The sequence below is a fragment of the Pan paniscus genome, chromosome 20, assembly GCF_029289425.2.
Source record: "Pan paniscus chromosome 20, NHGRI_mPanPan1-v2.0_pri, whole genome shotgun sequence".
NCBI classification, from domain to species: Eukaryota; Metazoa; Chordata; class Mammalia; order Primates; family Hominidae; genus Pan; species Pan paniscus.
This window is the reverse complement of record NC_073269.2, coordinates 53,251,029-53,264,907: the sequence shown is the minus strand read 5'-3', so window position 1 is coordinate 53,264,907 and position 13,879 is coordinate 53,251,029. Positions and strand designations below refer to the sequence as shown.

Genomic DNA, 13,879 nt, shown 5'->3' with positions numbered 1-13,879 from the left:
GCAGGGCCAACATGGTGAAACCCCGTCTCTACTAAAAACACAAAAAATTAGTTGGGCATGGTCGTGGGTGCCTGTAATCCCAGCTACTTGGGAGGCTGAGGCAGGAGAATCACTTGAACCCTGGAGGCAGAGGTTGCAGTAAGCCGAGATTGTGCCACTGCTCTCCAGCCCGTGTGACAGTACGAGGCTCTGTCTCAAAAAAATAAAAATAACTAAATAAATAAAAATTAAAAAGTCAGATGAAGTGTCAGAAGGGCTTGGCAGACAATGTTCCACAATGTTCCATCATGACACTGAAGAAGTACAGGGAATTCCTGCTTGGTGGGATTTTTGTTTTCCCCATTACTTAAAAGCAGATGGCCATCTAGAATTGTAGAATGGCCCCATTGAAACTACAGAGATGGGGCCCCTTCAGGACCATACCTTGAAAAGACAATGGCTGTCCTCTTAGATGTGGTCTATGTTCTCAATCAGTGATTTTGTCCATAACCCAGAATACATGAGGTCCAAAAATCAAGGTGTAAAGGAAGGAATGGCACCATCCACAATCGAACATAGTGAGCTACTTTGGTGTCCTTCCTTTCCATTCCTACAAACCTGCAGTATTAGTTCTTGGTGTGTTAAAGAAAACTTTTTGGACAACATAGCTATGAGCATGAGTGAACATTTTATTACAATCTTACATGCAAGGAAAAAAGGTCTCTTGTTGGCCAATTAAGATTCACTCTAATAGGGACATTTTATAGGAGAAGAGAATCATTATCTAACCATTAGATCTGAGACTGGATCCAGAAAGACGATAGTCAGGGTAAAGGTAACACAATTCTTGGCTGGCAACTGGGGTACCAGGTGGGATGGTGGGGGGAGCACCAGCTTCTCAAAACAAGTTTCATCCACTGATAATTTATTTTAAGCATTTTGTCAGGAATTTTCTTCTCGCTGTGTCACCCAGGCTCTAGTGTAGTGGTGTGATCTCGGCTCCCTGCAACCTTTGTCTCCTGGGTTCAAGGGATTCTCCTGCCTCAGCCTCCTGAGTAGCTGAGACTACAAGCAACTGCCACCACACCCGGCTAATTTTTTTTGTATTTTTAGTAGAGACAGGGTTTCACCACGTTGGCCAGGCTGCTCCTGACCTCGTGATCCACCTGCCTAGAGTTCTCAAAGTGCTGGGATCACAGGCGTGAGCCACTGTGCTTGGCCTTATTTTTATTTTTATTTATTTATTTATTTTGAGACAAAGTCTCCACTGGAGTACAGTGGCATGATTATAGCTCACTGTAGCTTCAACCTCCTTCAACCTCCTGGGCTCCAGTGATTCTCCTGCCTCAGCCTCCCAAGTAGCTGGGGCCACAGGCGCATAGCATGAAGCCGGGCTAATGTTTTGACTTCTTTTTTTTTTTTTTTTTTTGAGACGGAGTCTCGCTTTGTTGCCCAGGCTGGAGTGCAGTGGGGCTATCTGCAAGCTCCACCTCCCGGGTTCAAACCATTCTCCTGCCTCAGCTTCCTGAGTAGCTGGGACTACAGGCGCCCGCCACTATGCCCGGCTCATTTTTTGTATCTTTAGTAGAGACGGGGTTTCACTGGGTTAGCCAGGATGGTCTCGATCTCCTGTCCTCGTGATCTGCCCGCCTCGGCCTCCCAAAGTGCTGGGATTACAGGCGTGAGCCACTGTGCCCGGCCATGTTTTGACTTTTTGAAGAAACTGGGGTCTCACGATGTTGCCCAGGCTGGTCTTGAACCTCTGGGCTCAAGCAATCCTCCTGTGCTAGAATTATAGGCATGAGCCACTGTGCCGGCTGCAACATTTAATTTAATTAAAGTCTTTCTGTCACTCAGGCTGGAGTGCATGATCTTAGCTCACTGCAACCTCTGCCTCCCGGATTCAAGCGATTCTCCCCTCAGCTTCCCGAGTAACTGGTGATTACAGGTGCCGGCCACCACGCTTGGCTAATTTTTTTTTTTTTTTTTTTTTTTTTTGAGACGGAGTCTTGCTCTGTCATCCAGGCTGGAGTTCAGTGGTGCCATCTTGGCTCACTGCAACCTCCACCCCCGAGGTTCAAGCGATTCTTCTGCCTCAGTCTCCCAAGTAGCTGGGATTACAGGCGCGCCACACCATGCCTGGCTAATTTTTTGTATTTTTAGTAGAGACGGGGTTTCGTCACGTTGGCCAGGCTGATCTCAAACTCCTGACCTCAAGTGATCCGCCAGCCTCGGCCTCCCAAAGTGTTGGGATTATGGGTGTGTGCCACCACGCCCCGCTGCCAGCTGGAACATTTAAAAAACAGTAGGATCCGCTGGGCGCGGTGGCTGACGCCCGTAATCCCAGCACTTTGGGAGGCCGAGGCGGGCGGATCACGAGGTCAGGAGATCAAGACCATCCTGGCTAACGCGGTGAAACGCCGTCTCTACTAAAAATACAAAAAATCAGCTGGGCGTGGTGGCGGGCGCCTGTAGTCCCAGCTACTTGGGAGGCTGAGGCAGGAGAATGGCGTGAACCCGGGAGGCGGAGCTTGCAGTGAGCCGAGATCCGCGCCACTGCACTCCAGCCTGGGCGACAGAGCGAGGAGACAGACTCTGCCTCAAAAAAAAAAAAAAAAAAAAAAATAGGATCAATATACCAGGAAGTCACATGGTGCCTCTGTCTCCAGATTTATCACTGTTGACACGGTTTTTCTCTCTTCCTGGAATCTAAGTGGTCTTTGCTTTGTCAGGGCCTGAAATAAGGTATTTCTTTTCTTTTTTTTTGAGACAAGGGTCTCACTCTGTTGCCCAGGCTGGAGTGCAGTGGCATAATCTCGGCTCACTGCAGCCTCGCGACCTCCCGGGATCGGGCGATTCTCCCTCTTCAACATCCCGAGCAGCTGGGACTACAGGTGTGAGCCATCATGTCCTGCTAATTTTTGTATTTTTAGTAGAGAAGGGGTTTTACCATGTTCGTCAGGCTGGTCTCCAACTCGAGCTCAAGCGATCCGCCCGCCCCGGCATCCCAAAGTGCTAGGATTACAGGCGTGAGCAACAACGCCCCGCCTGAAATAAGGTATTTCTTCTGCCTGGAACCATCTCTTCTTTTTCATGTACCAGCCTAAAAGAACAATTACAAGACTCTCCTCTAACACTCCACCCACCCCCTTTATTCTTTAACTCTGTTTCTCTCCCTTGGGGCATTATCGGTTAAGTTCCATGAAGACAGAAACTGTTCCCATGGTCCATCACAGGGACTGGCACTGTAGAAAGAGCTAACAAGTATTTAAGGAAGATCCCTGGATTCGAGGTTACAGTGAGGTATGATCGTGTCACAGCACTGCAGTCTGGGCGACAGAGCAAGACTCTGTCTCTTAAAAAAAAAAATCTTGCTGTGCTTTTTAGAACTAATCCTATGACCGTGAACCGATTACTTAAAACACCGAACTTCAGTCTGCAAATGGGAATAGCAGCAGCTTATGTTAGGACGGTTATGAGGGTCAAAAGATTTTGTTTGTACACAGTCTACGACACCGGCCAGTGTTTCTAGCTCTGCTATTTGAGAGCCTTCCATGGGTCCTACACCCCAGGTCCTTAAACTCCCCTGAGGGACTACCAAGCCCCGCCCCTCTCGCATCCAATGATGACATCATCGACTGAGTTGTCGAGTGACGTCACCTCCGGGCTGGCTGGGCTTCATCGCTTCTCCGGAAACCTCCGACTCTCGGCACCTGGCCTCCAGCTTTCGGTTATTTTTTTCTTTCCCTCTCCGTAGCCTGAATTCCTTCCCTCCCATTCTCCCACCTAAAACTATTGGCTCTTCCCGCCTTCCTTCAAACTAGCAATTTTCGGTTTTTCCCTCTTGCTCTCCGGCGAATTCCTGAAAGTCGTTTATTCTCTTAATTAATCGCCCCTTCAGCCCCGCCCGTTCAGCTCATTCTCTTAATCGCATTACCCTGGCTGCTTTTCTTTCGGCTGTTTCCACCTCCTGCCACCCACCCGGACACCGCTTTCGGCTCTTTCCGGACCGTCTCAGTTTCTCCTCCTTCCCCGGTCCCGATCGGCTTAGGCTATTTATGGCTCCCCTAGGTTTCTCATGCTCTCTCTAGCCCCACCCATATCACCACCTTCAGCTCTTTCTGGCTCTCCCCTGTCGCCTCCTCTCTCCTGCTCAGCTCCTTTCGGCTATTTCCGCCTCCCCTCGGCCTCGCCCTTTGCCTTCGGCTCTTTCCGCCGGCCTTCGGGCAAGCGGTCTCTACCCCTCTCCTGCACGTGACACGGCCTCCGCCTCCGCCTCTCAGTTCCCCCTCCCATCTCACCCTTCCTCCCGCCTCAGCCTCTAGGCTGGTTCGGGCCGAGCCGCCATTTTGTGTCAATTCCTGATTGCGGCGGGGGCCGGGCAGCCGGGGCACCCAGGACGGGCAGACAAGGGAGACAGTCGGCCCGTCTCCGGGGCCCGTTCCCTCTCTCCCTCAAATCCTTTTTTTCTTTTTAACACCCCCACCCCCCTCGCTCGCTCTCCTCTTCTCCCCTTACCCTTCGCTTGCTCCATCGCGCGCGGCCCGCGCTAATTACACCCAACCACCCACCAGTGTCCGTGTCTCCCGGGTCTTCCGCCCCCCGGGCCCGCGGGGGTGCGTGGGGGGGGGAGGCTCTCGCCCCTATGAGGGCCCCGCGCCAGTGAGCGAGTGACCGCAAGGGTGGGCTGCGGAGAAAGCAGGCGGCGAGCGGCCCTCCGAGGCCTAGGCCGTGCGGCCTACGCGGAGGTCAGCGCAGAGGTGATTCCGAAACCGAAAAAATATATACCCCATTCCCATCAGGAGCCCTCCGAGCTTAAGTGTGCCCCTCCCGCCACGCCCAAGCAGTCCTTTTTCGTGCATTAACATCCCCTCCCCCCCAAAGGAACTATGGAGGCCGCGCCCGGGACCCCCCCGCCGCCGCCATCAGAGTCGCCGCCGCCGCCATCGCCGCCGCCGCCATCAACGCCTTCGCCTCCTCCGTGTTCCCCCGACGCCCGCCCGGCCACCCCGCACCTCCTCCACCACCGCCTCCCGCTCCCTGACGACAGGTCAGGCCCCCGGTTGGGCCGGGGCTGCGTCCCCGGGGGGAGGAAGAGGAGGAGGAGGAAGGGGGGCGGCCGCCATGTTGGGCCGGGCCGCGGAGGAGGAGGAGGAGGAGGAGGAGGAAGGGCGGGGTCGGTGGGTGTCTCTCGATCGCTTGCTCGCTCGCTCTTTCTCGCTTGCTTTCTCTCCCGGCCTCATGCGTTTCCCCCCCCTCGCGGCGCTCGCCCGCTCTCCCTCGCTCTCGCTCTGTCTTTTTTGGGCGCCATGCTGAGGGGAAGGTGAGGAGGCGCCCCTCGGACCCCCCGCGCCCGTCCGCCTGTCCTGGGGAGGGGGCGCCGTGGGGGGTGCTGCGGAGACCCACGGGGGTCCTGGCTGCCCCTGCGCCCGGAGCTGGCAGCTACGGGCCCGCTTGCCCGTCGCCTGGCTTCGGGGAAGGGGATGGGGGAGGGGCTCCGGACCCTTTTTGGGGGGATCTCGAACAACAGCCCCGCTCTTAAGGGTTTGGGGTTGGGGGTCTCCCAGCCCCCGGCAGTATCCTTTCTCCTGGGGGAGGCACACCCTGTCCTACTTGGATGATAGGTACTTTAGCTTAGGAGGCAGAAGGTGGGGGTTCATTCAGGTCCCTTCTCCATCCTTGTAATTGGGGGTCATTTGGGTGGGTGCTCTTAGCACTTGTATTTTTTGGCGGGGGGTGTTTTTTAGCTATCCCCTAGAAGGCCGAATTGGGGAGGGGGGAGATGCATCTCCAGCCCTTTTGATGAAAACTCCTGCCTATTTTTTTAGAGAAGACTCTTCTCCGTGTTTTTGCTAAAGGGCAGGGGTCCTCTCGCTTTTCGTAGGTAGGTGACGTGAGGGAGGATTCTCAGCCTTGTTTTGCGGGGGTAAGGTTTGGTTTCCCTGCCTTGTAGGGAGAGGAAGTTGGTCCCGCGCTTTCTCCTGGGGTTCCCCCCTCTGTCGGGGTAAAATGGGGCACCGTCTCTTCCGGGAGAGAAAAGGAGATTTCCTTGTGCTTTGGCAGGGCGTTAAAGGAAGCGCCCCCTTCTCTTTATTAAGTGCGAAACGCGGGCCCCCCACGCCCTTCTCTGGCTGGCGGGTGATAATGGGGTCAGCCCGGCGCGTTTCAGGGCGAGGTTGGGGCCCCGTTTCCTTCCCCTGCTCGAGCAGAAGGAGTTGGGGTGCAGGGTTCGCCCACTGTTTCCTGGTGGGGCGAGAGAAGAGGCGGCTGGAGAGTAGGTTTGGACACGGACGGTGGGTTTCAGCCGGCAGGAAAGCGAGTCTTGGAGGGAGTGGGGGTGGAGAGGGGAAGAGAACGCTCTGGACAGATGGCTACTCCGTCGCAGCCCTGGCTGGGGAGCCGCTGAGGACCCTCCCTTAGCCGGGGGTCTCAGCCAGGGCTTCCCTTGCCAGGCTCTACGTACGACCCCTTCTCCCCACTCCCACCTCCCCTTTCCCCTTTCTCCTTCACAGACCATACTTTGCCTTTTAAAAGAAATGCCACCCACATTCAGAGACACAAGTGCAGCAGTTTGGTGAGCTTTTACAACATTTTTTTTTCTGTTTTGTTCTAATTAAATGTATCGTCCTGGGAATCGCAGCCCATCGCAGCCCGACTCCAGTTCAAGGAAATAAACAGATTAGCAAAGGTCTGTTCGCTAAGCCCTCGTTGGGCTTCCGGGCCCCCTCTCCGGGGGCAGGTGCATTACTCAAAGGTGCTTACACGCTTTATTCGACCTCTAAGGAGTTCTCTTATGTCAGAAGTGTATGTCTTACAATGGGTTGGGATGGTAAGTAGCCTCTTTTATTGAGTAATTCAATGATCTCCCTCTTTTTCTCCCTTTCCTGCCTGCCTTCCTCCTCGCCTTTAGACCAAAGTGATGCTTGAGAGTGAATTGATATGTTCGAATCAGGATTCTAACCCTGTTGAGCCCTTTTAGACTTGCACATCCTTTCAATGTTTAATTTTTAAAATTTGACGTACACAGTTTTCTCAGAAAAAAAAGTGTGTTACTGTAACATGACAAAAATCGATGTAAAAGGCCCGTATGTTTTCAGACCCTTGGCATCCTTCTTTCCATTTCAATCCATTGCTTTGTCTCCAGCCTTCATCTTTGAAGAAAGTGGATACTTCAAGTCCATTTGTAGGAGACAAGCTTACTGGATTTGATTTATGATACAGGTATTCAAATTAATGGTTCCCCTCCCCCCCACTCCCCAAAAAAGATTGGTTCAAGTAGCTCCAATTTTCTCATTTTACTCCAATGTCTCTTGTGGTGATGGACGTTAAAATTGAGCAAGTCATTTGTAAAGTACTGTTGAAGCACAAAATCTGTAAACTGTGTCAAGCCCCCATCTCTGCCCGTCTCCACTGCTCCTTTGTTCGAAAGCACATGTCTGACTGTGAAAAGTTGATGCAAACGTGTTACACGCCCAGTCATGTTGGAGGGAACACCTCCTCCAGCCCCCAGTCCCCCCGGCCTACACGTAACAAGGAAAAAACAGCAACAGAAATGACTTGCAGAACCAAACACTGTACTTCTGATGTGTTTTACAAGCATAAGTTCCGTTAAAAGACAAAACACGTTGAAGTTGCATTTTCCCTGTTTCCCACTTTTGATCCCTGACATACTTAGAGAACCCTGGCCCTCTCCAAAAGAACCGTTTTGTTTTTTTCCTTCTTACAAGGAAAAAAGGTCACGCACATGTAGATGAGGAAACTGCAATTCAGTAGGCCACTTGTTTTCTTCCTCTTAATATGTTCACAACTGCCGTAGAGTGGTGATCCTAGGTATGTAAAATCAGTTATGGGAGGAAGAAATCTCCAAACTACGATATCCTGCAAAAAATGTCTGAAGCACGAACCGAACAAAACACATTATCCAGGGCACTGGGTCAGCCCAAAATGAATTGCACTTATTTGAAGTTTCCCATCCTTTGTAAAATTCTTTCTCCAGGAGCTGAGAACAGAAACTGGATGACTGATGACCCAAGTTCCAAAGGCTACTAAGTTGCTTATTTAAATTGACTTTTAAAAAGAAACGTTAAGGAAATGAGATTTCTTTTGTAAGTGAATTTTTTTAGCAATGTTCAGTGAATTTGAAACTATTTCCCCAAACATTTAAAAAGCTCACAGGCATGTCAACACAAGGGTTTATTGTTTTCCATTCTCAAAGAAATCTCATCCATTAAGACCTAGAAGCCCCAATAATTAAGTCAAAAACTGTATTTTGGTAATCTTTGTTTTTGAAATGTCACAGTACTGCCTTTTTTCCCCCCAGACTGATGTACCAGTATTAGTTAAAAATCAAATTAATGGATGTTGCAAAAAAAAAGAAAAGGGTGTCACTCAGAATCCCTGATTTAATAACAAATCTTATTATACACTTACAAACTTTTACATTTTTATTTTCTCTGGGTGAGAGATTTAACTTGAAAGCAAATCAAAGTCTCCTAGTAGAAAAAAAGTCCGTTGTGACCATGGAAATATGGATGTTCTCGTCATAAAACCCGTTTATTTTTTTAATTCCCCTCAAATTTGCTCTTTAAAAGAAAAAAATGCGGTTCCCCAAAATGACTAATTCATGGCTTGTCCTCTCCCCCAGGTACAATTTTGCTCTGCTCTGAAGGTTTAAATTTTTGATTTCTTTATGAGCCATAGTTTTCTCTAAGTAGAGCCAGCTATTTTAGTAAGCCACTGCTGTGGTTTTTCCACAGCCAGGAAGGCTGATCCCAGGGGAGAATTGTTTTGTACCTGTGGACCTGGCTGTTCAACTGCCTGGCAAGTTAAAGATGAACGGTTTTGACTCTTGAGTTTCCATACAGTTGAATGTAGAGCAATTTCATATTGGGCCTGGTTAGTAATTTATTTAACGGTGCCTACACCTCTGCTTCTTGCTCTTAGATCTTTTACCTTCTTCCCTGATGGGAGAGAAATGGCTGTCTGAGGGTCCTTCACTTCCTTTTGTTACATTTTTATGGCTATCGGGCCTCTAGAAACATCTCTCCATAGAGGTCAGATCCAGTTACAGTAAATACCTCTGGTGAAAATTGCTAATGAAACTATTTCCAAGTCTCTGTGGATAGCTATCAAGTCAAACCAGATTCTAGAGAACTTAATTTTGGTCCCCACGAACAGTAATTCTAGTGCCAGAGCAACTGGGTCCGATTCACACCGAGAGTTGAGTGACAGAGCGAATAGCAAGCAAAGTAGCTGAATTGAGCCAGGCGCTTAACCTGTGCCTTGGCAGCACAGCTAAGAAAAAAGGATGACTCCTGAGATTTCTGGCAATTGGTATTTATTCAGCAGATCAGAGACTGTAGGAGCAGCCTCATTGGTGGAGGGACTCCTCTCCGAATAACATGGTTTGAAGCCAGTTTCATAATTAAAACCTAATAGGATGGAAAAGCTGCCAGTTTGTCTGGGTGGCATGTCAAGTTCATGGGGATAAGTTAAAGTAAAAATGAGATTGATTGGGGGGAGCCAAACTTCATGGGTTTGACTCCCAGTTTCTTGGCCTTGTCTTTGCTGCAGGACGCTTTTGCTTTTAGGAGTTAATGCAGATGCAGTTTTGAAGACATTGTGTACAGTTTCACTGGTGATGTAATGAGGTGAGATAGGCAGTTTATTTTAAATAGATTTCTGGCACATCACCCATTGGGGTGACTCTTAGTAGTTGTTGACAAAAATGAAGATACGGCCTCTTGGTTGGTGCTAGATTTAGTTGTGTCCTGTTACTTTTTTTTTTTTTTTTTTCTTAACAGAACGCAGGATTATTTGCTGAGAGCATAGTTTGCTGCTTCTGGCCAAACTGGTCTGCATAAAGGATCTTTCTCGTGTATTTTTTTTGCCATTTCGCATCTGTGTGAATAGGTGACTCAGTGCCCTGTTTGTCAGGCAAGTGGTGACATCTTTTTGAATGTCGGAGGTGGCAACAGGATGTGGAGGAAGACTGTGGACTTTGGAGCCAGATAAAACTGTTCAGGCCTGGCTTCTCCCCGGCAGTGTGCAGTAGGCATCGAGTATAAAATGCCCACTTCTCAGGGTCCTTGTGGTCAAATGAGTGCATTTGGGGACACCCACACAATGCCAGCATTCAGTGAATCTTCCTGCTTTCCCTACTAGAGAAGAATTTGAAACAGAACTTTTACAGTTGGTGTATAAACAGAAGTAAGAATAACATCTATTTTTGAAGGAAGTGCATTTATCTTTCATCTCTTAGGGTTCTGGTCAGCTTATTTAATTGCAGGGAGCCAATTGGGGTTGACACTAAGTGGAAGCCATCTTAAGACATTTCTTGCTTGCTCAGTGTCTTTTTATGGATGCTCAAATGGTCATACTGTCTGGAGCTTAATGCTGACTGTACCTCCTGTGTTCATCTTTTGCAATTAGAGTCCGAGTCAGTGCTGTAGTCTCAGTAGGGCTTCTGAGAACTGGGGAGCCAGGGATCTAGAATCTCACACCACTGCAAACTAGTCAGTTTCCCCACGCAAGTCCTTTACTCTCTCCAGAGGGGAATGAACAAGGTCTCATCCAGCTCCAGGATTCTTCACTCCTTTGGGATCTGGCTGAGTCAGATAAGGTTTTGTTCATTCAGTAACTGAGTTCCTCCCCGGCTTTTCTTGGAGCCCAAGAGTTTTCTGAGTGTGCAAAGAACCCTTCTATCAGGAAGACTTTATTTAGAGTCGGGCTAGGGTTGTTACTGCCTTTACCAGGCTTCGTATTCCCTTCCTCTGTGTCTGGCCTACCTTCTACAGTTTCTGGCCACGATAAAGGGTTGCTGCTGCTGCTTGCAGCTCACTAATATGCACTTGCAAAGCAGATGCCTTAATTAATTTGAAGGTTAGGCTCAGTGGCTAGATCACAGGCAGGCCCATCAGGTTCCTGGTCATGCCTGTCAGTTGTCCCAGAAAGGATAGAGTGAACTCCAGAGCCAAAAGCTTTGTTTTTTCTCTTTTATTGAGACAGGGTTTTGCTCTGTCGCCCAGGCTGGAGTGTTGTGGCACCTCATAGTATTAATAGCTCACTGCAGCCTCGAACTCTTGGCTTCAATGATCCTCCACCTCAGCCTCCCAAAGTGCTGGGATTACAGGTATAAGCCACCATGTCTGCCTGGGTGCTGCCATGTTCTCTCCACACGGGATTGGCCCTGTGCTGAGAGTGATGGGTGGTGGACAGCTATGGTTGGGGGAGTTAGGCAAACTGGATGTGATTCTTGAGTTCATCTCCTAAGTCAGTGTCTTTGTCTTTCCGAAGGGGCAACAGTGCCATTTGTGCACAATTGACCTGAAGGTCAAAGATTATCTGCCAGAGCCCTTCTGAGTGCTTCTCATGCATTAGCTCATTTAACCTTTACCTCTGCTGTTTGAGGAGAAACCAAAACAGAGAGGTGAAGTCACTTGTCCCAGGTCACAAAGCAAGTGTGTGCTGCAGGCAGAGTTAGAACCCGGGTGGCTGGTACTCAGACCCCATCTCTATACATACCATTATACTGTGGTGGATCTGGTGTGGTATTTTTCAGACTGTGGGATAGCCACTAGTGGGATATGAAGTCCAATTATTGATCTTTTTCTTTTGCATTGGAAAACCAAGGAAATGGAAGAGGAGAGAAAAAGCAGAATGCATTTAAATGTGGCTTCTGGAAACTTCTGTTTGGGAGAAATGCAAAGAAGCAGATGGGGGTCAGTGTCAAAAAGTGTGAAAGCCGTTGCATCCAGGCTAGGGGTCGGCAAACTATGATTCTCGGGCCAAAGCCAGCCCACCCAGCCTGTTTTTGTAGGTAAAGTGTTTTTTTGTTGGTTTGTGTTGTTTTGAGACAGAGTCTTGCTCTGTCACCCAGGCTGGAGTGCGGTGGCACAATCTCGGCTCACTGCAACCTCTGCCTCCTGGTTCAAGGGATTCTCCTGCTTCAGCCTCCTGAGTAGCTGGGATTACAGGCGCACACCACATGCTCAGCTAATTTCTGTGTTTTTAGTAGAGATGGGGTTTCACCGTGTTGGCCAGGCTGGTCTTGAACTCGTGACCTCAAGTGATCCACCCTCCTTGGCCTCCCAAAGTGATAGGATTACAGGTATGAGCCACCGCGCCTGGCCAGTAGGTAAAGTTTATTGGCACACAGCCATACTCATTCATTTATATCATCAGTGGCTGCTTCTACGTTACAGCAGCAGAGTTGAGTAGAAAGTTGCTGCCCACCACGTGATATGGTATGCACTGTCTGGTATACCTGCACAGCAGCCATTGTCATTTTTTTTTTGTGGTGGGAAGGAATGAGGAGGGAATATAGATATTCCATTTAAAGTTGGCCCTCGAGAGGGTGGGGGTGTTAACTGTTTCCTCAGTCCACTGTGGCTCCATTCTCCCTGCGTTCCACTCCTTTCAGTGAATGTAGAGGCCCAAGCCTAGGCTTTTAAACCCTCTTAAATGGAAGGGATTTTCATTCATTAGAAGTAACTGGAGACTTCTTGAGGTCCCGTGTGGAAGTGGATCATGGCCATTACATGCCTGCTATGGCCTAACCGAGGGAGCTGGGCCCAGACGCTAGTGTCACTTGGCCAAAAGTCTGTTGCAGGTGGCTTGGATTATTGCCCTCCTCATTTTCCTAACAGACACCAGGGCTTAGGTTTCCTTGGGATTCCAGGCAGGCCCTGCCACTCCACGGGGAACGAGAGCAGTCACAGTAACTGAAGCTTGTGGGCCACACGGGTGGGCTGCATCCGAGGCAGGGCCTGTCTCCTCTGTTCAGTCTGTGCATCCATCACTTTCAAGCTTATTTGGAAACCCTTGATAAACACTTGAATGAGTTTGTGTCAAAGTTTTAAGTGATACAGGTTGCTGAAAAAGTTTTCTTGGAAATTAGTTACTGTTTCTATTGATGAAATTGACCAAAAGGGTATGAGAGCTGAGATTGATACTTCATATAGAATATGCACTGAGCATGTACACAATCTGTACCTGGTCCTGTGCTGGGCCCTTGGAAATGTGGGGTTACTGTGAACCTCATTCTTGTCTGCCCTTAAGGAACCCACAGGTGACTAGAAATTAACGAATAGGTTGTATCAGTTCTTCTTAAGAAATTATTATTATTATTATTATTATTATTTTAGACAGAGTCTTACTCTGTCACGTAGGCTGGAGTGCAATGGCATGATCTCAGCTCACTGCAACCTCTGCCTCCTGGGTTCAAGCGATTCTTCTGCCTCAGCCTCCTGAGTAGTTGGGATTACAGGTGTGCGCCACCACACCCAGCTAATTTTTGTGTTTTTAGTAGAGATGGGGTTTTACCATGTTGGCCAGGCTGGTCTTGAACTCCTGACCTCAGGTGATCCACCCGTCTTGGCCTCCCAAAGTGCTGGGATTACAGGCGTGAGCCACTGCGCCTGGCCAAGAAATTCTTTAGGTGGTATATGAACAAATCTCAAGAATCTTAGGCCCAGATCTCTTATTTATTTGTTTATTTTTATTTTTACATATTTTTTAAGATGGAGTCTCGCTCTTTCACCCAGGCCGGAGTGCAGTGGCACGATTTCAGCTCACTGCAAGCTCTGCCTCCCGAGTTCATGCCATACTCCTGCCTCAGCCTCCCGAGTAGCTGGGACTACAGGCGCCTGCCACCACGCCTGGCTTATTTTTTTGTAGTTTTTTTTTTTTTTAGTAGAGACGGGGTTTCACCATGTTAGCCCAGATGGTCTCAATCTCCTGACCTCGTGATCCACCTGCCTCGTCCTCCCAAAGTGCTGGGATTACAGGCATGAGCCACTGTGCCCGGCCAACGGGCTAATTTTTATATTTTTAGTGGAGACGGGGTTTTACCATGTTGGCCAGGCTGGTCTCGAACTCCTGATCTCAAGTGATCTGCCTG

The 13,879-nt window shown here is 49.2% G+C and overlaps 1 protein-coding gene across 4 annotated transcripts in view; it reads left to right on the top strand.

The window, feature by feature from the left end:
- The first annotated feature begins 1,186 nt into the window (after positions 1-1,186).
- The window catches only part of ZC3H4 (zinc finger CCCH-type containing 4), a 52,163-nt gene continuing 39,470 nt past the window's right edge, over positions 1,187-13,879 (top strand). The window contains exons 1-2 of one of the 4 annotated variants that reach the window (XM_034946234.3): positions 1,187-4,739; positions 4,864-5,029. In XM_034946234.3, coding sequence (XP_034802125.1) covers positions 4,869-5,029 — 161 coding nt within the window. In that variant the 5' untranslated portion in view covers positions 1,187-4,739; positions 4,864-4,868. Of the gene's footprint in view, positions 4,740-4,863; positions 5,030-5,150; positions 5,303-6,491; positions 6,554-13,879 lie in introns of those variants that run through there. The other 3 variants (XM_055103478.2, XM_003817482.7, XM_034946233.3) reach the window with 3 other exon arrangements.